This window comes from Canis aureus, chromosome X, assembly GCF_053574225.1.
Source record: "Canis aureus isolate CA01 chromosome X, VMU_Caureus_v.1.0, whole genome shotgun sequence".
NCBI classification, from domain to species: Eukaryota; Metazoa; Chordata; class Mammalia; order Carnivora; family Canidae; genus Canis; species Canis aureus.
The window spans coordinates 69,669,358-69,694,920 of NC_135649.1; the positions used below are offsets into that span (position 1 = coordinate 69,669,358).

The 25,563-nt window shown below is 40.8% G+C and overlaps 1 protein-coding gene across 1 annotated transcript in view; it reads right to left on the reverse strand.

The window, feature by feature from the left end:
• Nucleotides 1-12,534: 12,534 nt before the first annotated feature.
• The window catches only part of DGAT2L6 (diacylglycerol O-acyltransferase 2 like 6), a 41,442-nt gene continuing 28,413 nt past the window's right edge, over nt 12,535-25,563 (reverse strand). The window contains exons 2-7 of the mRNA XM_077889043.1: nt 18,003-18,113; nt 17,106-17,176; nt 16,539-16,743; nt 15,730-15,904; nt 13,266-13,477; nt 12,535-12,836 (exon numbers count right to left, since the gene is read on the reverse strand). Coding sequence (XP_077745169.1) covers nt 12,682-12,836; nt 13,266-13,477; nt 15,730-15,904; nt 16,539-16,743; nt 17,106-17,176; nt 18,003-18,113 — 929 coding nt within the window. The 3' untranslated portion in view covers nt 12,535-12,681. The remainder of the gene's footprint in view (nt 12,837-13,265; nt 13,478-15,729; nt 15,905-16,538; nt 16,744-17,105; nt 17,177-18,002; nt 18,114-25,563) is intronic.

Here is a 25,563-nt window from a genome sequence, read left to right on the forward strand (position 1 = left end):
CAGGGGCCCAGGCCCTTCCAACCCTCAATTGAGTTGTCTACACTTACATCATCAAAAATGGTTTATCTCCCTAGAATATTATAGCACTCTTTGGTGTGTGTGCATAGCAGCCTTTTAATGATCTTGCTTTGGTATTTGCCCTTTTATTTTCTTAATCAATTAACTAATTAATTAATTTTGGGGTGAGAGAGTTGTGAGAGGGTAGTGCAGGAGGGAGAGGCAAAGAGAATCTTAAGCAAGCTCCTCTCCCAGAGCAGAGTCTGATGTGGGGCTCAATGTGGGGCTGGATGAAGGGGTTCGCTCTCATAATCCTGAGATCATGACCCGAACTGAAATCAAGAGTTGGAGGCTCAACTGACTGAGCCACCTAGGCACCCCTGTTATTTGCCTTTTTAAATTCTATTTTTCACAAGGCAGCTAGAGGAAGGCTTCTAAACTTCAAACCAGATTTTGCAAGATTTCCTCTGTCCAAAACCAATGATGGAGAAGATCTTCCTCCAATGATGGAGATCTGGAGACATAGATATGGAGTGATTTCCAAGATATATCTAAGCAGAAAAAAGAAAGATACAGAATAGCATATACAATAATGCAACCTTCTGTCAAGAAGAAAGGGATAAAAATATATCCATACAACATACAAATATATACATACAAATGTTTCTAATTGTAAGAACTCTAGAGAAAACCTTCAAAATAACAAAAATACTTCCTGATAGAGAGAGAGAAGGAACAGATCAGAGGGGGTGGAGTTGGAAGTGAGATTTATCAATATACTGCATTATGTGAGCTAGTAAGTGTGGATGGAATGATAGAAATAGAAAAACACGATTGTACAACCTCTGATGAAATAACTGTGTCATGCAATGATCATCACTGACTGCTAAAATCATGGCATAAAAGGTTGATATGGAATGTTACAATGAAAAGATTAGGTTATTAGCACGTATATTTTGGATCAATCTTAGAAGCACTATAAGGAAGATAACCCCAATGTGCAGTGTCTACCTATGCCTACTTTTAAAGTATTCTCCCTGGGCTCCTGGGTGGCTTAGTAGGTTAAGCATCTGCCTTTAGCTGGGGTCATGATCTCGGGGTCCTGGGATGGAGCCCCAGGTTGGGCTCCCTGCTCATCATGGAGTCTGTTTCTCCCTTTCCCTCTATTCTCCCCCCTGGCTCATGCTCTCTCTCTCTCTCTCTCTCTCTCTCTCTCTCTCAAATAAAGAAATAAAATTTAAAGACCCATATTCTCCACTCCAAAGGAGAACCTGAATCTAAAAAAGCCTCTGGCTGGCTTCCAGTTCCTAGGAAATAGGAGAAATAGAGAAACAAGTTAAAAAACATCATGAGGAAGCTAACAGATAAATCCACAATTTAGGACTTTATATAGAGCAGTGATCTAGTTTCTTCAAGAAGTCAATGGTATAAAAAATGGGGGAGGGGTGAGGGAATGCTGCTCTAAATTAAAAGGATTTATTTAAAATAATTTAAAACATTTATATCATAAACCAACTATAAAAAAACATTTTGAAGGCAATGAGGGAAATTTGACTATGGACTATGTATTAGATGGTACTAGGGAATGGTTGATTTTTTAGGTATGATAATAACTTTATTGATATGTAAGAAAATGGTAATGTTTTTAGATGTGACATATGTTAAGGTGAAATTTACTTTAAGACACTTCAGCTAAAACTAAAAGAAGTTGGATACTGCAGCAGTATCTTTTTAAAATTAACTAATTTATTTTAAGTAATCTTTCCACCCAACGTGTGGTGGGGCTCAAACTCACGACCCTGAGATCGTGACCCCAGCTGAAGGGAGTCAGCCAGGAAGCAGCAGTATCTTGATAATTGGTGAATCCAAGTAATAGTTTATAAAGTTTCATCATACTATTATCTCTAGTTTCAGATATGTTTAAAATTTTTCATAACAAAAATAATTGTAACCCTTCCAGCAACATTTCATCTCACTTAGTAGAATATCCAAAACCATCACACTGGCCTATGGGCTCCTACTTAATCTAGCTCTTGTTGCCCTCCCTCACCTTATCTTCCATTCTCTTTCCCTATTCATTCCACTCCTTCCAGTTACTAGGAAATCTTGTTGTACCCTGAATATGCCAAGCAGATTTCCTCTCAGGCTTTTGTCTTTGTCGGTCTCTCTGCTAAGACTGTTCTTCCTCCAACATTAACATGACTGGCTGCCTCACTTTAGTCAGATCTCTATTCAAATATCACCTTTCGGGAAGGCCTCCCTCACCAGCTTCACTGAAATAGAACTCCCCATCACACGCTGATCCCTTATTGTCCTTATTTTTCTTCACAGCACTTATCACTATCTGATGGGGTTCCTTGCTTGCTTGTTTATCTGTCTCTCCCAGCTAGGATGTAAGCTCTGAGAGGGCAGGGTCTTTGTTTTATTCAGTGCTACAATCCCAGCATCTAGAGCAGTGCCTGTCACATAGTAGGAACTCCATAAGCATTTGTTAAAATATTGAAAGAATAGTTATGATAGCTTGAAAGCACTAGCGATGTGGGATAAATAACAATTTAAGCTGACACATTTGCTGAATTGCTAATCCTCTATGAACAATGTGTGCTATAATGATCTATATATGTCATATGGTATGAGAGATCCTCGGGATGAAAAGTGAGGCAACTCCCAGACTCTGCTTGTCTTCAGGGAGGACTTGTTTGCACAGATGCTTTTGGACTGTGTCACCTGGCTTACCTCCAGGCAGTTGGGTTTGTCAAAGGGGTGGAGTCCCGCTCCAGCTATTTGTGTAACTGCTGTTTTCTGACTCACTCTTTCCTTGTCCTAGGCCATCCCTAAGCTGAATTTTCTTCCAGTTACTGAGGAAGAGAGGAAAACTAGTTATTGAGAACCATCAGGTCCTGAGAGCCAAAGCCAGAGCCAGAGCCTCAGAGCCACCTTTAGAGCCTGGCTCTAAAAAGGTCTTAGTTTTCTCTCAGACATTATGCCTTCAGACTGTGGTGTTTCTGCAGAGGAGGCCCAAGAAAGGTGGGTCCCCTGTGAAGACTTGGACCTGGGGGGGCAACAGTGAGTCTGAAGGTCCTTTCCCTCCCCCTAACAGGGAACATTCTCCTTCACCTATTTCCTTCCAACCTCTCTCCACTGTCCTTCTTGATGTTCTCTTGTTAAGCAACCACTGAACAGTAAGTAGTGAGCTTGAATCTGTGGCACTTCAGGGAAGCCTGTTCAGGGATGCCTGTGCAGACACCCCATTCAATTCTTCAGCTCAACAAATTCTGAGGGACCTTGACTTTGCTGCACACTCAAACAGTAGTGTTGTGCCATTTGGTTGGGGTCTTGCTTTGTCCTAGAATCCACCAGGGCCAAGGAAAGATCTTTCAGCCCTCATACTTGAGTAACTTACTATTTCACCCTAGCTAACACCAGTACTATTCTATTTTAATGCTTGAATATTTATAACATGTTTAACATCTAGTTGTGCTAATTCCTCCATATTACTTTAGTTTTCAAAAATTGGTTATTTTTTTAAATTGACTCCACACTGGGCATGGAGCCCAACGTGGGGCTTGAACTCTTGAACTTGAGATCAAGGCCTAAGCTGAGATCAAGAGTTGGATGCTTAACTGACTGAGCCACTCACATGCCTCTGCCTGGTTATTTTCTGACTGTATTCTTTTGGATGAATTTTAGAATAGCTTTCTTAAGTGCCAAACAAAACTATTAGGATTTTAATTGGAAGTGCATTAAACATTCAACTTAATTTCTTTCTTTTAAAAAATTTTTTATTTATCTATTCATGAGAGAGACAGAGAGAGAGAGAGAGAGAGAGAGAGGCAGAGACACAGGCAGAGGGAGAAGCAGGCTCCATGCTGCGAGCCCGATGTAGGACTTGATCCCGGGACTGAGGGATCATGCCTTGAGCCAAAGGCAGACGCTCAACTGCTGAGCCACCCAGGCGTCTCAATTCTCTTGAGTTTTTAAAATAAGCAATCATATTGTTTGCAAATAACTCATAGACTATGACCTTGACCAAGACTATGACTATGACCTTGATCAAGACTATGACCTTGACCAAGTTCAGACATTAAGTTGTCATAAGGTAAACCCATATCCTATTGGTGCAATATAATACACTGTAATTTGTTCCCGAAAATTCATCTTACACTGTAAAAATATCAAAATTGGTAATGAAAATAATAAAAATAAAATTCAAGTATATGTTTTTTCTAATTTCTCAAATTTTAATTATGATTTATATTATTTCATTATTTAACTTGATTTTTTTTTTGTATATTTTTTATTGGAGTTCGATTTGCCAACGTATTGTATAACACCCAGTGCTCATCCCGTCAAATGCCCCCCTTAGTGCCCATCATCCAGTCACCCCCACCCCCCACCCACCTTCCCTTCAACTACCCCTTGTTCTTTTCCCAGAGTTAGGAGTCTCTCATGTTCTGTCACCCTGTCTGATTTTTCCCACTCACTTTCTCTCCTTTCCCCTATAATCCCTTTCACTATTTTTTAAATTCCCCATATGAGTGAAACCATATAATGTTTGTCCTTCTCCCATTGACTGACTTCACTCAGCATAATACCCTCCAGTTCCAGCCACATTGAAGCAAATGGTGGGTATTTGTCATTTCTAATAGCTGAGTAATATTCCATTGTATACATAAACCACATCTTCTTTATCCATTCATCTTGATGGACACCGAGGCTCCTTCCACAGTTTGGCTATTGTGGACATTGCTGCAATGTCAAGTATATGTTTTTATAAAATTCTCATTAACTGTATAAAACAAAACACTAAATAGAAACGTTACATCATAAATGTTTCTTTTGGGGTTATTTTTCCTCATGGGCTAGCCTAAGATGTACATTGTGAATATATGAAAAATCATTGAATTGTATATTTTAAAAGGTGAATTATATGGTATGTGAATTTTTGAAAAAAACAAAAATACAAGTCCTCGAATTTCAGAATGAAGGTGTCACATTTTTCTGCTAAATATTCCTTAAGTAAATAAACATAGGCATTCTTTTTTACTCTTAAGAACTTTGAGTGCATTTTATTTATTTATTTTTTTTTAAAGATTTTATTTATTTATTCATGATAGTCACAGAGAGAGAGAGAGGCAGAGACATAGGCAGAGGGAGAAGCAGGCTCCATGCAGGGAGCCCGATGTGGGATTCGATCCGGGGTCTCCAGGATCGCGCCCTGGGCCAAAGGCAGGCGCCAAACCGCTGCGCCACCCAGGGATCCCCTTTGAGTGCATTTTAAAATAGAGTCATCTTTCTGGAAAGTTTTTGTTATCAATAAGATACGTATTGACACATGACAAATATTTGGAGTAGGATAATTTCTGGAGCATCTCTAACAATGACCCTTTGCTCTCCTATTTAAGTGAAATCTTTATGGCTGAGTTCCTCTAAGAATCTAACAATTCAATACCTCTGATTTATAGCCAAGGCTTGATTTGTATTTCTTGACATGATAGATTTGTGACAGTGTAAGATTACAAAAAGGCCTGTTTCATTGATATTAGACACCTGTTTGGAAATAGTAGCCTTCCTCCTCAATGATTTCATTTAACTTTGCCAGGAATTCCATTAATGCTTCTACAGATAACCCCTTCCCCAGTTCTGATAGTATAACAAATGGGTTCTTTTTCTGTAGCTATTAAACCAGAAATATACTCTACTCAGGAAAAATATTTTCCTTTGATATCTCACTCTATCTTTATGTTATTAAGAGTTAATATTTTTGTCAAAATTGTTGCTTGGATTATTTTGTGTTATGGAGTCAAAAGTCAAAATATCATATTTTAGTCTTAAGTTATGGCTTTTCTTAATTTTTAAAATTGATTTGGCATTTTTCCTCATATATTATAGAGTGAGAAAGCCACTATAATGTAATTTGTTACAGTTACAATACTAAACTGATAGAGTTCATTAAAAAAATTTGGTAAACTCTGTGAGATTTCTGTTCATGTCTTTTGCCCATTTCATGATTGGATTGTCAACATGCACATGAGAAAATGTTCTGCATCACTTGCCATCAGGGAAATACAAATCAAAACTACAATGAGATACCACCTCACACCAGTGAGAATGGGGAAAATTAACAAGGCAGGAAACAACAAATGTTGGAGAGGATGCGGAGAAAAGGGAACCCTCTTACACTGTTGGTGGGACTGTGAACTGGTGCAGCCCCTCTGGAAAACTGTGTGGAGGTTCCTCAAACAGTTAAAAATAGACCTGCCCTACAACCCAGCAATTGCACTGTTGGGGATTTACCCCAAAGATACAAATGCAATGAAACGCCGGGACACCTGCACCCCGATGTTTATAGCAGCAATGGCCACGATAGCCAAACTGTGGAAGGAGCCTCGGTGTCCAACGAAAGATGAATGGATAAAGAAGATGTGGTTTATGTATACAATGGAATATTACTCAGCTATTAGAAATGACAAATACCCACCATTTGCTTCAACGTGGATGGAACTGGAGGGTATTATGCTGAGTGAAGTAAGTCAGTCGGAGAAGGACAAACATTATATGTTCTCATTCATTTGGGGAATATAAATAATAGTGAAAGGGAATATAAGGGAAGGGAGAAGAAATGTGTGGGAAATATCAGAAAGGGAGACAGAACGTAAAGACTGCTAACTCTGGGAAACGAACTAGGGGTGGTAGAAGGGGAGGAGGGCGGGGGTGGGAGTGAATGGGTGACGGGCACTGGGTGTTATTCTGTATGTTAGTAAATTGAACACCAATAAAAAAAAATTTGGTAAACTCAACTTCATCAAAAGTAAAAATATTTTCTCTGTAAAAGACCCTGTTAAAAGGATAAAAAGACAAGCTACAGACTAGGAGAAAGCATCTGCAAACCATATATCCAACAAAGGACTAGTATCTGGAATATATAAAGAACTTTCAACAGTCAAGATCTAAAATGGGCAAAAGTTGTGAAGAGATGTTTCACTAAAGAGGATATATGGCCAGCAAATAAGCAAATGAAAAAATGTTTAACGTCTTCAGCCATTAGGACAATTGTAGTGTAAGTGCATGACAATTAGCTTTTGGATTGTAACATAAATGCCTGGCATTAAGTTTTTTATTGCCAAAACATCCATATCAAAGACATTCATCTCAAATAAATACATTACCAGCCACACAGTGAGATAAAGAGCCAGGTGACACTCAATCTTAAGGTTCCCCTTTTAGAAAGCCCTGGTGACCTGGATAACTGACTGCGTGACCTTCCTTTTCCCTTCCCAAGTTTTAATTCCTATTCTGATATATTAAATTCACCAATTAAGAATGAACCTGTGAAGCCCTAGGCTCCCCACTCTTGATCCCAGTAATGGCAGAACCCCAAGTCTGCATACTTTTTCTATTTCTACCTATGACCTCACTGTGTGGCACCTGGTGTGCTGTGTATTCTCCGGAACCTGAGTAATAAATCTTGTTTTTTCAAAGTTCTCTGATGGTTGTTGCTGAGGTGTGTTTTGCAATAATAACAAAAACCACAAAAACTGGGCCAGCCACGACATTGAATCCAGTGGGGAAATGTCTGTGGGCTAGCCACAAGTAGTCAGGGCCCAGGTGAGTGCCCCCAGGCATTTCTAGCCGACAGAGATTGATCTAAATCAAAAATGCAAATTAAAACTACAAGAAGATATCACTACATCTGTATCAGAATGGCTAAAATTAAAAAAGAAAGTGACAATATGAAATACTGGCTAAGATGCAGAGAAGCTTAATCCTTTATATATTGCTTATGGGAATGTAAAGTGGTACAGCCATTCTAGAAAATAGTGTGACAGTTTCCTATAAAACTAAATATGCAATTTCCATATACCCCAGCAATTGCACTCCTAGGCATTTGTCCCAGAGAAGTCAAAACTTTCATTTATACAAAAACTTGTACATGGGTGTTAATAGCAGCTTTACTTGTAATAGCCAAAAACTGGAAACAATACAGATGTCCTTCAATGGGTAAATGGTTAAACTACCTGGTGCATCCAGACCATGGAATCCTATTCTGCAACAAAAAGGAATGAACTATTGATACATGATGACTTGGATGGATCTTAAGGGTATTATGTTTAAGGAAAAAAACTAATGTCAAATGACAGCATGCTGTATGATTTCACTTATATAATATCCTTGAAATGATAAAGCTATAGAGATGGAAGATGGATCAGTGATTGCCAGGGCACAGGGATGAAGGCAGAGGTGTGTGATTATACAGGTGAGGTTCTAGATAGTTACTCTATGGTGATGAAACAGTTCTATGTCATGATGGTCATGGGGATCATACAAATCTGTACATGACATCAAATTGTCAGTTTACACACACATACACAAATGAACGTGCATAAAAATAGTAAAAACTGAGTAAGGCCTCTAGTCTAATTAATAGTATTGTACCAGTGTCAATTTCCTGTTTTTATATTGTACTCAATTATGTAAGATGTCACCATCATGGGAAGCTGGGTAAAGGGTCCAATGGACCACATTCGCACCTTGCTGTGAATCTGCAATTATTTCAAAATAAAAAGTATTTTTTAAAAAAGTATTTTAAAAATATTGTGTATTTTTAAACTTTTATACAACTTTTAATACAACTCACATGTTTTTCCTTAAATTAGAAGGATGATTTTTGGGGTACCTGGGTGGCTCAGTTGGTTAAGTGCCTGCCTTTGGCTCAGGTTATGATCCCAGGGTCCTGGGATGGAGCCCCTTATCAGGCTTCCTGCTCAACAGGGAGCCTGCTTCCCCCTCTCCCTCTGCCACTCCCCCTGCTTGTGGTCTCTTGCTCTCTCTCTCTCTCTCTCTCAAATAAATAAGTAAAACCATTTTTTAAAGGCTGATTTTTCTTAAACATTACTTTTTCGAGATATAGTTGCATACTATAAAATTTTCCTATTTAGAGTGTACAATATGGTGGGTTTTAATTATTCACAAGGTTGCACAGCCACCATCACTATCTAATTCCACAACATTTTCATCATCCCCTAAAGAAGCTTCATACCCATTAACAGTCACTCCCATTTCCCCTCTCCCCCAGTCCCTGATAATCACTAATCTACTTTATGTCTCTCTATCTCTATATTTACATATTCTGGACATTTAATAGAAATGGAATTATGTAATATACAGCCTGTGTTTCTGGCTTCTTTCAATTAGCATAATATTTCCAAGGTTTGCCCATGTTGTGGCATGTAACAGAAGGAATGAAATTCCTTCTATGGTTGAATAATATTCCATTGTATAGATATACCATATTTTGTTTATTCATTCATCAACTGATGGACTTTTGGGTTGTTTTCATTTTTTTGGTATTATAAATAGTTGTGCTATGATCATCGACGTACAAATTTTTGTGTGATCATGTATTTTCAATTTTGGGGGTCTATATGTAGGAGTGGGACTGCTAGGTCTTACAATAACTCCATATTTAACTTTTTGAGGAACTACCAACTTGTATTACAAAGGGGCTGCACCATTTTACATTCCTAAGAGCAATGCCTTAGGGTTCTAATTTCTCCATATCCCTTATTAATACTAATACTTGTAATTGCCTGCCTTTATTATAGTCATCCTAGGGAGTGTGAAATGGTATCTCATTATGGTTTTGATTGGCATTTCCCTAATGATTAAAAATTTTGAGCACTTTTTCATTTGTATATCTTATTTGGAGGGATTTCCATTCAAATTCTTCACTCATTTTTTAAGATTTACCTGTTTATTTTTAGAGAGAGAGAGAGTGCACATGCACCTGCATGCAAGTTAGGGGCGAGTGGCAGAGGAAGATAATCTCCAAGAAGACTCCCCACTGATTATGGTACTTGCCCTGAGCACCCTAGAGATCACAACCTCAGCAGAAACCTAGAGTCCAGTTGCGTACTTAACCAACATTGGGTGCCTGAGCCACCCAAGCACCCCCCTTTGCTCACTCTTAATTGTGCTTTTTGTCATTGTAAGAGTTCTTTATATATTCTGCATACTATATTCTTATCAGACATGTGATTTGCAAATTTCTCCTGTGGGTTGTCTTTTCATTTTTATGATAGTGTTCTTTGAAACACAAGTGTTTAATTTTAATGAAGTCCAACTTAGCTATTTTTTCATTTGTTGTTTGTGCTTTTGGTGTCTTATCTAAGAGTCCATTGCCAAATCCAAGGCCAGCAAACTTTACTCTTATGTTTTCTTCTAATAGTTTTATAGCTGCAGCTCTCATTTTAGGTCTTTGATCCATTTCAAGTTAAATTTTGTATGTGGTATGAGGTAGAGTTCCAACTTCATTCTTTTCCATGTGAATATCCAGTTGCCCTGAATCATAAATTGAAAAGGCTATTCTTTCTTTCCATTGAATTGTCTTGGCACTCTTGGCAAAACTCAATTGATCACACATGTATGAGTTTGTTTCTGGATTCCCAATTCCAATCTATTGATATAAAAATTTTTTAATGAATAAATTACTTTCCCTGAGGTGTAACATGGATCCACTCTGAATAAAATCCATATGACTTTGCCCACACTTATGAACTAATTTAAGTGGGGTATCATGGGTCCTTATTTAGGAAAATTAAGCTGATTAATAAATAGGTCTCTAGGAAATGAGGAATGGGAGGTGTGGTGGTTGATATTAGAAAGACCTTTGGATTAGAATTAGCAAGACTTGGGTTTGAATGCTAATTCTATACAAAGCAATGTAACTTTGGGCAAGTTACTTAACTGCTTTGAGTTTTAGCTACTGAGAAATGGAGATGACCTCAATCTCACAAGGCTGGTGTTGGCATTAAGAGACAAAGATTGTGAAAATGATGGCATAATCCCTATTACACAGTAGGTACTTGACATAAAGTAGACTCACAGTGTGTGCCTGGTCTCATGGCTCCCTTCTTTTCTTTTCTTTAAAGATTTTATTTATTTATTCATGAGAGACACAGAGAGAGAGAAAGAGGCAGAGACACAGGCAGAGGGAGAAGCAGTCTCCGTGTAGGGAGCCCGATGTGGGACTCGATCCTGGGACTCCAGGATCATGCCCTGGGCCAAAGGAGGCACTAAACTGCTGAGCCACCCAGGCTGCCCTCGTGGCTCCCTTCTTTCTGACCCAGAATTGTTACATGAGTCTAGGAGTACGTGAGTCTAGGAGAGATGGACTACTCAGTGGATATCTATGTCAATTTTCACAGTTTTGCTGTCTCCTACACTGTATAACAGTCCTTCTTCCTCACCTTTTTTGTCAGAGGAAGTATAAAGGATGGATGAAGAAGAGGAAAATGGCTCTCCACAGACCAGCTTCCTGGCAGGGTTTGAGGGAAGACCAGTAGTGAACTACAGTAATTAGAAACTAGTCATATGACGACATCAAGAAGGTGGTGAAGCAGGCATCGGAGGGTCCCCTCAAGGGCATCCTGGACTACACTGAGGACCTGGTTGTCTCATGCGACTTCAACAGTGACACCCACTCTTCCACCTTCAATGCCGGGGCTGGCATTTCCCTCAATGACCACTTCGTCAAGCTCATTCATTTCCTGGTATGACAATGAATTCAGCTACAGCAATCGGGTGGTGGGCCTCATGGTCCAAGGCCTCCTGGACCATCAGCCCTAGCAAGAACAAGAGGAAGAGAGAGGCCCTCAGCTGCTGGGGAGTCCCTGCCCCGACTTAATCCCCCAACATACTGAGAATCTCCTGACCTCCAATTTATATCCAGAACCCCTGAGGAAAAGAAGGGGCTTGGGGAGCCCTACCTTGTCATGTACCATCAATAAAGTATAACGTATCCAGCCCTCCCCCCAAAAAAGAAACTAGTCAAAGCCTGTTTTATGTATCTAGACCTTTATTATTTTTTTCAAAATTTTATTTATTTTAAATTTTATTTATTTGAGAGAGAGAGAGAGTGAGAGAGAAAGCACAAGCAGGGGGAGGTAGAGGGACAAGCAGACTCCCTGCCAAGCAGAGAGCCTGACAAGGGGCTTGATCCCAGAATCCTTGGATCATGACCTAAGCCGAAGGCAGATGCTTAATCAACTGAGCCACCCAAATGCCCCAAAATTTTATTTAATTTATAGTTAGTTAACATATAGTGTAATACTGGTTTCAGGAGTAGACCTTTATATTTATAGAAGAGACAGCATAACTACATGTAAAAATTTTTGCCAGTGTAGAACTGGGTCACAACTGAGGGAATCCTTTCAACTTGGATCAGGAACTACAGGTCAGGTTCCTGGTTTACCTTGTTGTATTTCCCAAATTGTAAGGAGGTGGAGGAAACAAATCATTCCTATTCTCAACAAGTCTTCTAAGCCTAAATCTACATACTGATGGTGCTGCTAAGGCTTGGGAGGAAGGAGCCCTGGTGCTCTTTGGCTTCTCATTCCTTTGATCAGAGAGCTGGTTGGAGTCAGGGGACAAAAAAAGACTTGTGGATTCACAAGACTCCGATTTCTTCTCCTTTTTTAAAAAGATTTTATTTATGAGAGATACAGGGAGAGAGAGGCAGAGACATAGGCAGAGGGAGAAGCAGGCTCCATGCAGGAAGCCCGATACGGGACCCGATCCCGGGACTCCAGGATCATACCCTGGGCCGAAGGCAGAAGCCCAACCGCTGAGCCACCCAGGCATCCCAAGACTCTGATTTCTAAAGTGGGGGATATATAGCTCCTGTTATATGATTGTCAGCTCCTGGGTCTCAGGAAGGCCATATTGAACTTTGTGCTGGTCAAACAGCTTGCGCAGGGCACTGATGTAGAGTGCATGGTACTTGTCCACTGTCTTCTTGTTTGGCCTCTTAATCTTGGGGATTGGCAGGGGCTCCCCAACTATGGGACAGGAGAAGAGATAAGCATCAGAGCTTCCCCTCCCCAACTCAAATTACCCATCCTTCAGAGGGAGCCACATACTCAATCAAACTCAGTATCTGTGTCCCCTCCCTTTCCTTTTTTTCCCTGCTGCTCTAGCTCCTTTCCATCCCACATTCTCCAAATACCTTATCTCATGCATGCTGATGAGAATGAGAAGAAGGCTCAGAAGAATGATGAAGGAATGTTTGTGAATAAAAATGGTTTCATGGGAGCTATTAAATGGCCACAACTCTTACTGTTTAGTTGTCCTGCCCACCCTGCCCTCAGCCAATCCTACTGGAATTCCCATTGCCCATCCCAGCTGTTTGCTAGGCCTCCTGGACTGATGGATGACCTGGGTGGGGTGAATCAACAACGAGGGTGGTCCAAAGGTATTGGAAAGCTCACCAACAGTGGTAATTGGCCGATTGAAAGGAAGGAAGCCCCAGGAGTCTCGAGTGAGGCCCCGACCATGGAAGGTACAGAAATTTAATCCCAGGATTTTTTTGAATGTGGCCTGGAAGGTTTTTTGGAAGAACCTTATCCATGTGCCTTCAGGGAAGGTCTCTTGATTGTGAACCTCATTCTCTCCAAAGGAATAAGAAGGGACAAGGTATGCTCTGCAAAGAAAGGAGAAGTATTAACTCTTCCAGGGAGCTCCCCCCCAGCAAAATCCTCTCCAAGGTGTGAAACCTTTCCAATCTGCCTATTATAGGACAAGAACCCAAGTACCCAAACATCTTCAGCTTTTGTTTCATTCTTGCCATGCCCCACCCTTTTAACTGAACCCTTTGGGGGGCGGGGGGGGGGAAGGGGGAGCTGCTGTACCTTGTCTTATGATAGAAAGAAACTAATCTTAGGCAATCTAACTGCCGTCATTACACCCAGCATCCAGAGTGATCTTCCTTAACTGCATATCTGGACCTGTCATTCCTCTCTTTAAAGCTCTTCCAGAGATCCTCACTTTATATCATGCTGCTTGCCATGGCTTTTGTGCTCTAGCTTTTGTGCTAGCTTCTCCTCTCCCCACTCCTTTCTTGCAATCTGCTTAGCCATACTAAGTGTGCCAAGTTGTTTCTTGTCTATGATTCTTTGTACATTCTGCTCCCTCTGCCAGAAATGCCTTCCTTCTGTCTTCACATGGCTAATTCTATTTTGCCCTTCAATGCTTAGCTCCAATTTCAATCTCTTGAAGAAAACTTTTTTGACTACCTCCAATTCCCTCCCCCACAATGTGAATTAGGTACTCTTTATCTAGTGCTCATCTTTCTCCGCACTAACACTATTCTAATTCAGTTATTACAGTCATCCCCTTACCTATCTGACTTCCTAGTTGCCTGTCAAGCTGATCAAAGGTGGGAAATCTGTCATTCATCTTTGGATCTTTAGGGCCTCACATAGTTCCTGATACGTTGTAGGTTTCCTGAGTCCTTTCTCCCTTTTGGTCTGGCTGGCAACTCCTACTAATATTTTAGCTCATAATTCAAATGTCACTCACTCATGATACTTCTACTTGGAGTGAAAGTTTTCCCATCAGTTGTTGTTCCCATAGCACTTTGTACATAACTCTATTATAGCACATTATACATTCAACAAATGTTTATTGAGCTCTTTCTGTGTGTCAGCACTGTATAAAGCCCTAGCCCTGTTCACTGTCACACATCCGTGAACAAAATAGATTTTTAAAATACCTTGCATTTTTTCTTGGGGGAAGACAGTAAATAATAACAAACAAAACAGATATATAAATAAAATCAATGATATATAAAAAGATGATGAATACAACAGGGAAAAAATAGAGCAAGATGGTCAGGATAGAACTTCCTGAGAAGAAACATTTGAGCAAATACCTGGAGTAAGTAAGGGAATGACCCAAACAGTTATTTGGAGGAATAGTGTTCCAGGCAGAGGGAACAGCTAGAGCACCCTAAGGCAGGAGCATGTGGCTTGTTTGAGGGACAGCAAGATCACTGTAGCCCTAATAGAATGAGTAAGGGGGAGAGCAGTGGGTGATGAGGGGTTGCTAAGGACTAGATTATTCAGGGTTTTGCAGGCCCTTGTAAAGACTTTGGATTTTGCTCAGAGTGAAATTGGAGCCATTGGAGCATTTGGAGTAGTGACACAATCTCACATTTAATGAAGTCATCCTGGCTACAGTTGAGAGTAGACTCTTGGATGTGGGGGAGGCAGGGAAAGAAGCAGGCAGAGCGTTAGGAGACTGTAATAATGAGGGGAGAGATTATGCTAATTTAAACCAGGGGGTTTACAGCTGAGATGTAAGTCGTTGGCTTCTGGATATATTTTGTAATTATATGTGTGCATATCTATTGTTCCCATGGGACTGTCAGTTTCTTAAAGGCAAGGATCAGGTTTCATTTATTTTTATATCCTCAATGCCTAGTACTATGCCTGACACACAGTAGTTGTTCACTAACTGCTGAACAAATGCATTCTATTTATCAAACCAGATTATATGCTGTTTGGAGGCAATAACCATGTCTTATTTATTTTTGCAATCCTCCCAGCCCCCAGCCCAATGCCTTCCTTGTCCTGGGTAGGTTCTCTGGACCTCTCAGTTAGTGAGTTGAAAGCAAAGCTCCACTTCCCCTGACCCCTAGCCTACTAGACTAATGGGCAGAAGATAAAAGTCTTTTCCCATTGTTCTTTCTCCAACTTCAAATAAAAAAAATGCCTACAAATGTTATCTGGAGGCCCAAACACCATTAAGACGGGGCAAAGGAGCAGAGGGAAGCAATCAGAGTAAAGAGAGAGCCCCCTCTAACAGGTTTCCAAAGGAGGGAGCCATTCTGGAGAGGTGCTACAGAGTACCTATGGCACTCTGACAATAGGGCACCAGAACCTGGGGACCCACCCTGTCTTCAGTGCCAACTTCACAAAACCTTTACGTTCTTTAAGGTAGATGGTAGAGACTCCCGGTCGGCACAAGAGGGCTTCAGCAGCTCCACCCACCACAATAACCACAGCATTGCCTGAGTCTTTCTGGGTCAGCAAATACTTCAAGGCCAAGCCACTCACTGGGCACACACCTGTGAAACCAAAGAGTCAAGTGGCATAACAAACTTGGTGCCTGAGATTTGGGAAAGGGGTTCCTCTGGGCTCTTCATGCTGAAGACAGTTCTGTTTCCTGACTATTGTTTCCACTCTTCTGTCTTTGACCTCCACATCCTGGGTTAGCCCTAGCCTGAGGTTGGTCCTTAGGGTCAGCTGCTTGTCTTGTGGGGAATCTGTGATACTACATTGAATTCCTCTACCTGCTGCCTCTTAGATCAATACTATCCACTCTCCCCAGTCTTACAGCTCTAGAAACTGTCCAGAGTTCTCTCCCTCAAGAGTGATCAGGACTAGCCACTAGCCACCACTAACCTTCTGTTTTACACTTTGGCTTTGATCCTGAACTCGACTTCTGCTTCCTCCTCTGAAAGAATTCTTGGCAACTCTTATAAATGCCTGTAACTTATCCTACTGTCTAACTAAACCCTGCCTCCCAGATCTTAGACAGAACCTGATGCATGGCCACATACTCTTGTTACTGGCTTTATGTGTTCTGGACTCATTTTTTACAAGTCTTCTTCCATCAAGATATGAGATGTGGACTGTCAGTGCTTACTGGGGTTGGAGGTCTGAGGTAGGCCAGAGAATGGGATGATTTCTTATACTCACCCATTGACATCACATAGTCTCGCACAATGGGGATCCAGAAAATCCATTCCAAGGTCCCTATGGAAGGAGTGATGGCTGGAAAAATCTGAGCAAAGCCAGTGGCCTCAGTAGCAAAGTTGATGAACACACCATAAGAAACAATCCCATGGGGGTGATTGGCAATAATATAGTTGTGTTTGGGAGGGAGGTCATGAGTCTTCACCAGCTGTTAGAGAGAGATTGAGTCAGAGTGGTGGATAGGAAGAAGGAAGAGAGGACATGTGGACCCAGATACCAGCAGATAGCCTGTGTTTCCCTTGGGGAGCCCCAAATCTCTGTTCATTGGGATGTCATCACTGTCAGAGGATTGCCAGGGGTTATGATGCTCAGAGAGTTTGCCACTGTGAAGAAAGGCTGCTATCCATTCATCTCCCCACCTGCCCATCTATCTTATATGCCTACTCTGCATTATGCTTCTGGGACTTGACTTTCACTGCTGGCCACTAAAGCCTTTGAAAACATGGCGCTGAGTGGGGAGGGAAAGTCTGGGCAACAGGAACCAAGAGCACCAAAAGGAAGAGTGGTTACCTTTATTGGGAAATAATTTTGAAAATACTTCCAGAGGGTCCAATTACGTACCCAAGCTGAACGCCTACCACCTGTGGGTACAGAAGGGAAGGAAAGAGCTGATGAGCTACAATCCCTCAAACATCTCTTAGAGGTAGAAGGTTCTTCCTATAGTCCTCAGGTCACAGAGGAAGTCCCCTTTTCACATTTCCGTATCTCTAGAACGTAGTGCTGTAGGCACTATCCCTGAGTCCAACCCCCAAGAAGATATAGGAGACCCCTGCTTCCCTGGAGCCAGCCAGGAAAGTGATAGGTAAATGTCCCAAAACTGAGGGCACCTGTCCTGAAACCTCTTAATTCTTCCTCAGAAGCCTGGGAGAGATGAGATCTCTTTTCCTTGCTGAGCTTTGCTCTCCTCTCTCTGTCTCCTTCCCTGTACACCTATTTGCTTCTTTCCATCTTTCCAGCCCTCCACCTTCCTAACTCTTTTCCTTTCCCTTTCCCCTTCTTTCCCCTTCCTATCCTATCTCCCTCTTCTTTTTTTAAATTTATTTTTTATTGGTGTTCAATTTACCAACATACAGAATAACCCCCAGTGCCTGTCACCCATTCACTCCCACCCCCCGCCCTCCTCCCCTTCCACCACCCCTAGTTCGTTTCCCAGAGTTAGGAGTCTTTACGTTCTGTCTCCCTTTCTGATATTTCCCACACATTTCTTCTCCCTTCCCTTATATTCCCTTTCACTATTATTTATATTCCCCAAATGAATGAGAACATATAATGTTTGTCCTTCTCCGACTGACTTACTTCACTCAGCCTTTCTCCCTCTTCTTCTCCCACTCTCTCCCTCCATTTCCCTCTCCCTTTGGTTCCATCTTTTGCACAGACAGGGACCATCACACTTCCTTTGTCTCATACCTTGACTGTGGGTATTCCAATCATAGGCGAGCCAGGCTAAGGTGAGCACAGACAAGATCCATAATTTAGTGAACACCAGAAAGTAGGGTATAAGCAAAACAGGAATCGCTCCTGAGGGGAAATAAAATCAGTTTCCTTTGGTTTCTTTCAAGTTTAATATAACTCTAACTGCCATCTCCACTCTATACAGAAGGAGCAGGTCAAGGCTGATGTGAGACCCTTCTCTCCCTTTCCCGTCACAACCTCTTCCAGCTCTGCTGTAGTTCAGGCTGTACTCTGAGTCCCTGAACCTGGGTCCCTTTTTGATGGCTGAGATCTTAACTGAGGAAACAACATAACCATGATATTCTCAGAGCAGGCCCTCAGCTGGGGTCAAATGACAGCACTGCTTGGCAAGAACAGCACCTTGAACCAGTGGCTGACATCCCATTTCTGAGACTTCAGGAATTCCTTTCTAAAAGCTTGACCCTCCTTTCTTTCTTTTTTTGGAGAATTTATTTATTTATTTATTTATTCATTCATTCATTCATTCATTCATAAGAGACACACAGAGAGAGGCAGAGATACAGGCAGAGGGAGAAGCAGGCTCCCTGCGGGGAGCCCAATGAGGGAATTGATCCCAGGACCCCGGGATCACGACCTGAGCCAAAGGCAGATGCTCAACCACTGAGCCACCCAGGTGTCCCTTGACCCTCCTTTCTTTGTGGAACTGCTAAGTCAGTACATACTAGTGAAGAGGGCTGCCTGTCGTATACAGGCTGATGCTGAGAAGAAAACACATATTTAGAAAGCACTTTCCTATGTTCAGTTTTGTCACATTCAGAATGTCTCAAAAATCTAGAAAGGGTAACATTATTTCTGTTAGCAAAGGGTCACAGTAGACTTTGAAATGTAAACATGATACATCTCACAGCAGTAAGGAATTAAATCCCATTTTAAAACCTACATTCATGGGATACCTGGGTGGCTCAGTGGTTAAGCATCTGCCTTTGGCTCAGGTCCTGATCCTGGGGTCCTTTGATGGAGTTCCACATTGGGCTCTCACAGGAAGCCTACTTCTCCCTCTGTCTATGTCTTTGCCTTTCTTTCTGTGTCTCTCATAAATAAATAAATAAGATCTTAAAAAATAAAATAATCTGCACTAATGGGAAAGAGGGGCTAAGTACACATGTGAATGAAAAAAGACCCAGCTAAAGGAATGACTTATTTGGCCAGGTAACCACATTAGGTAGATGAAATTTCCAAAGAAGGGGAAGAAACTCAAGAGTTATTTAGCAGCAGGTTTGTTTCTTGCATTTTGGACATAGATGAAAAAAAAACAGGAAAAAAGATGGAATGGGCCTTTCTTTAAAAAATCATGTTATGGAGTAGAAGAAACCTTAGTGATCCGCTGAATTCTCTTTGCAAGAACTAGTTGAGATGGTTGTTATAATCATGCTAATTAAATAGGAAATAGTGGTGGGAGGAATTTCGCAGGAAGCTTACCACTGATAAACATCCTGCTACCTCTGACCCTCATAAAAGATGAGAGTAAATTTGCCAGGTAAGCTTCAGAACAAAACTCAGCAAGAATCATTAATAATTAAAGGTAGTCTAAATGTATCATTTCTTTTATATCTTGCTCCAAATAAATTTAGTTTGTATCCCCAGTATTTAGAACAGTGCCTTGCACACAGTAGGTGTTTAGCAAACATCTACAGATTGACTGAAAAATAAATGTTTTCTCTTTTCAATAATCGGTTAACTTAAATTATTAGTGTTTAGGCAACATTTGTGTTATTTTTAAATAGATGCTATTTAAAAATCAACATTTGTGTTATTTTTAAATAGATGCTATTTAAAAATCATAGATGGATTATGTACCTAATATCTGGTCTCTTTCAGTTATACACAAGTTCTAAGGGTAGTCTAGCCAAGAGCTATACTTCCATAAACACCATCCCCCTTGTGGAATCTATTTGAACTGCAGGTGTGACACCTCAGAAGACCATAAATGTCCTTTGAGGACCAGCCTGCCAGATGCAGCCTGTTTGAGTGTCACTGGTATCACTCACAGTGACAGAAGGGTGATTTAAAGAGATAAGGGAGGACAGCCCCGGTGGCGCAGCGGTTTAGCGCCGCCTGCAGCCCGGGGTGTGATCCTGGAGATCTGGGATTGAGTCCCACGTCGGGCTCCCTGCATGGAGCCTGCTTCGCCCTCTGCCTGTGTCTCTTGCTCTCTCTGAATAAATAAGTAAATAAATATTTTTTAAAAAATAAAGAGATAAGGGAAACGGAGGCCAAAGGTGGAAGAGCTAAATCTCATGGAACAAGGAATTCTATGACAGAAAGCAAAGTTATCTGAGGCAAGAATGATAAAGAACAACCTTTTGTGCATATGTATATGTGACCCTCCCTTAGATATTACGGCCTTGACACCAGGAGATGCTTCCAAAAATTTGTCTGTGTTCAAGTGAGAAATCTTAGTGTGGATTATCAAGGAAGAGGTTCACATAAGGCAGGCTCTTAATTTAGTTTGTATTGAAGATGGCCAAGCCATTCTAATAGATGTGTAGTGTGGCATCTCAAATTTTAATTTTAATTTCCCAAATATCTAATGATGCTTAACAGCTTTCTATGTGCTTATCTGCCTTCTGTATCCTCTTTGGGGAGGTGTCTATTTCACTTTGGTTCATTTTTCAATTGGGTCGTTTGAGTTTTCTTACTGGTGAGTTTTAGGAGTTCTTTATACATTCTGGATACAAGTTCTATGTTGGATATGTGATTTGCAAACATTTTCTCCCAGTTTGTATCTATTTTTTCATTCTCTTAACACGGTCTTTCTCAGAGCAAAAGCTTCTAATTTTGATGAAGTCAAATTTATTATTTTTCCCTTTATATATTGTGCTTTTTTTAATTAAAGATTGTATTTATTTATTCATGAGAGATACACACACACACAGAGGCAGAGACACAGGCAGAGGGAGAAGCAGGTTCCATGCAGGGAGCCAGATGTGGGACTCAATCCTGGGTCTCCAGGATTAGGCCCTGGGCTGAAGGCGGCACTAAACCGCTGAGCCACCCAGGCTGCCCTATATATTTTTAATCTAAAAATCTAAGAACCTTTTACCTCACTTCAGGTCATGAAGGTTTTCTTCTAAGTTTTTTACTAAAAGTTTTACAGGTTTTTTTTTAATTTTTTATTTATTTATGATAGTCACAGAGAGAGAGAGAGAGAGAGAGGCAGAGACACAGGCAGAGGGAGAAGCAGGCTCCATGCACCGGGAGCCCGATGTGGGATTCGATCCCAGGTCTCCGGGATCGTGCCCTGGGCCAAAGGCAGGCGCCAAACCGCTGCGCCACCCAGGGATCCCTACAGTTTGTGTTTTACATTTATGTCTGTGATTCATTTTGAGTTAATTATTTAAATAAGATGTGAGGTTTTGACCAAGGTTCACATACTACATATGGATATCTGGTTGTTCCAACATTTGTTTAAAAGACTACCCTTCAGCTGTGCCTGAAGTTGGTTAAGTGACTACCTTCAGCTCAGGTCATGATCTCAAGGTCGTGGGATCAAGCCCTGCATCTGGGCTCCCTGCTCAGTGGGGAGTCTGCTTCTTCTTCTCCTCTGCCCCTCCCCCTGCTTGTGTGCATGTTCTTTCCTGAAATAAATAAACAAAATCTTTTAAAAAAGTAAAAGACTGCCCTTCTCCATTGAATTGCTTTTGCATCTTTCTCAAAGATCCATTGGCCATAGGAGGGTTCAAGATGTGGTATAGAAAGATCTTAAACTCATCTTCTCCCATGAACACAGCAACTCTACAGTTACACAAGGAACAATTTCCTCTGAAAAGGCCCTGAAAGATACCTGAGCAGAGCCTCCACAACAAAGGATAAAAAGTCACATTGATGTAAGTAGGAGAGGTGGAGACATAGTCTAGCAAGAAACTCTCACATTCAGGAACAGTAACCCACATTTGGGAGGGTGTCTCATAATCTGGAGCTCGTCCCTGAGGAGTGAGGAGTTTGTCCCTCCTTTCAGGCCTCCCAATCCTTGGGAACTGCACCAGAAGTGTCTGGTCTTGAAAACCAACAGGGTTTACTTCAAGGAGAACCATAGGACTAGGAAATAGAAAATTCACGCTTAAAAGAGCTTGCACACAGATCCACTTGCCCTAGGACCCAACACAAAAGCAATCATTTGAAAGTCACTTGGAAACTCATTTATTAATCTTAAAGCATCTGCTAGAGAAACAGAAACCTGTTTGGATGCTCTTCAAAGATGGAGGCACCTGTGGGTGTCATTTTTTAGTTCTTCTGCTCTGTTGGTATTGGCACTAGCAGGTGACTTTTTCACACCCTATCCCTAGCCTGCTAGCTCCAGTAGGACTGCCACCCTCGCCCCATGCACTGCAAGTGCAGACTATCTCACTGCAGCTGGGCTGGCCAAGTGCCCCACCCCAATGTGCTATAGTCGTGGCCCACCAAGCTATAGCCAACAAGCACATGCAGCCCATACAAAGGACACCTCTTGAGTACCTGGCTCTGGTGGCCAAGGGGAATGTATTTATGGGTCCCATGAGTCCAAATCAATTGGGGAGATAGTTTTTGGCAGGCTACCACCCACAAGGCACTGCACAAACAGCAGACTGAAACAAACTCCTACTTTTCATGTGAAGAAGTTTTATTTCCTTGTCCTGAAGCTTCAGCCTGAGAGACAGGCTTTAGGTTTGCCATACATCCAGAGGCTACAGAGGCACCCCCCAGGGAATATGGACAGGGAGACACCGTATTAGTGGCCTCCCTTGTCCTCCCCACAGCTGGCTAATACCACTCAGAAAGGAGCTTAAAGTCTAAAGCCACAATTTTTGCAACTATTGCCCAGGGGACACCTCCAGAGCATCTTGTCTGGATGTCAGCAGGATTTATACTGTAGACTCACAAGACTGTATATATTTACCTACCTTAAAAACTGTTGCCTGAGGATCTGGCTTATAATTAGCCTGAAACTAAACTGTTTGAGATATCTCTCTCTTGAACACTAACAGGTGTTGCATACCCTCAACAAATGGAATCTATGGAGAACAACTCAGGCTACTTAAACAATTACAAAGGTCTGAGAAACAACCAAAAGATAGAGAAAAGCTAAATGATAAATTTAATCTCCTACACAAAGCCACTCTTTCAAGACTGGGAGAAATAGCTGTTACATAGTAACAATCATAGAGGGTCAAGCAAATTGAAAATAGAGGGATATGTTCCAACTGAAAGAACAAGAAAAAAAACCTCAAGAAAAGAAACCTTAAAAATGGAGATAATCTACCTGATAAAGAATTCAAAGTAATGGCCATAAAGATGTTCACTGAACTTGAGAAGTAAGAACAAACACAGAGCTTCAACAATGAGATAGAAAACAATAAAGTACCAAATAGAAGTCATGCAGCTGGAGAATATAGTATCTAAACTGGAAAATACAGTAGAGGGGTTCAATAGCAGTCTAGGTAAAGCAGAATAAAGGATCAGTCAATTTCGCAGGGCAGAAAAACTAACATCAAGCAGCAAAGAGAAAAAAATGAAAATAAGTGAATATAGCTTAAGGGATTGATGGGACAATATCAAGCAGACTAACATTTGTATTAAATGGGTCCCAAAAGGAGAAGAGAAAGAGAAAGCAGTAGAAAACTTATTAGAGAAAACAATGGCTGAAATATTCCATAACCTAGGGAGGAAAACAGACAGCTTCAAGAAGCAGAGTTCCTAATAAGATAACTCTCTATCGCTCCTTTAAATCTGAATGATAACCTTGCCAGGTAGAGTTTTCTTGGTTGGATGTTTCTTCCTTTCAGCACTTTGGTTTCTTTTATTTACTTTTCTCTTTTCACTGAAGAATAATTAACATTCAGTGTTACATTAGTTTCAGGTGTACAATAGAATGATTCAACAATTCTATACATTATTCAGTGCTCATCAAGATAAATGTATTCTTGATCCTTTTTAAAAAAAATTCTTGATCCTTTTTATCTATTTCAAAGAGATGTGTACCAAGACACATTATAATTCAAATGCCAAAAAATAAAGAGAGAATATTAAAAGCAGACAGAATAGCCAAAGTAATCTTTAAAAGAAGAAAAAAAGCTGGAGATATCACAATTCCAGATATACTACAACAGTGTGGTAATCAAAACAGTATCGTTCTGACACAAAAATAGACACATAGATCAATGGAATAGGATAGAGAGCCCAGAAATAAATCTATGTCTATTTGGTCAGTTAATCTATGACACGGGGGGCAAGAATATATAAGGAGGAAAAGTGTCTCATCAACAAATGGTTCTGGGAAAACTGGACAGCTACGTGCAAAAGAATGAAACTGGACCACTTTCTTACACCATACACAAAAATAAACTCTAAATGGATTAAAGACCTAAATGTGAGACATGACCATCAAAGTCCTAGAAGAGAACACAGGCAATAATGTCTCTGACATGAGTCACAGAAACATTTTTCTAGATCTGTCTTCTTCTGCATGTCATACATGCTGAGGATACAGAGGCACCCCCCAGGGAACATGGACATGGATACACCATATTAGGGAAACAAAAGCCAGGGAAACAAAAGCAAAAATAAACTATTGGAACTACATCAAAATAAAAAACTTTTTCACAGCAAAGGAAACCATCAATAAAACAAAAAGACAACCTACTGAATGAGAGGTTTGCAAATGATGTATCTGATAAGAAGTTAATATCCAAAATATATAAAAATCTCATATAGTACCAAAAAAATAACCCAAATAAAAAAATGAGCAGAGGACATGAACAGACATCTTTCTGAAGACATACAGATGGCCAATAGACACATGAACAGATGCTCAACATCACTAATAATCAGGGAAATGCAAATCAAAACCGCAATGAGATATCACCCTATACCAGTCAGAATGGCTCGAATCCAGAAGACAAGAATTAGAAAGTGCTGGCAAAGATGTAGAGAAAAAGGAGCCTTTGTGCACTGTTGGTGGGAATGCAAATTAGTGCAGCCACTGTGGAAAACAGCATGGAGGTTTCTTAGAAAATTAAAAATAGGGGCTCCTGGGTGGCTCACTTGGCTAAGTGGCTATCTTCAGCTCAGGTCAGATCCCAGGGTCCTGGGATTGAGCCCTGCATCAGGATCCCTGCTCAGTGGGGAGTATGCTTCTCCCTCTCCCTCTGTCCTGCCACACTCCCCCCAGCATTTGTGTTCTCTCTCTAGCTCTGCTGACTCTCAATTAAATAAATAAAATCTTTTTTAAAAAGAAAATTAAAAATAAAATTACCATATGATCAGTAATTCCACCACTAGGCATTTACCCCCCCCAAAAAAATGAGAAACACTAATTTGAAAAGATATATACACTCCTATGTTTACCACAGCATTATTTGCAATAGGCAAGATAATAGAAGTAACCCAAGTGTCTATCCATAGATGAATGGATAAAGAAGATGTTATATGTATATGTGTATATATACATGATCTTGCCATTTGTAACATAGCTGGACCTGGAAGGTATAGTGCTAAAAGAAATAAGTTAGTCAGAGAA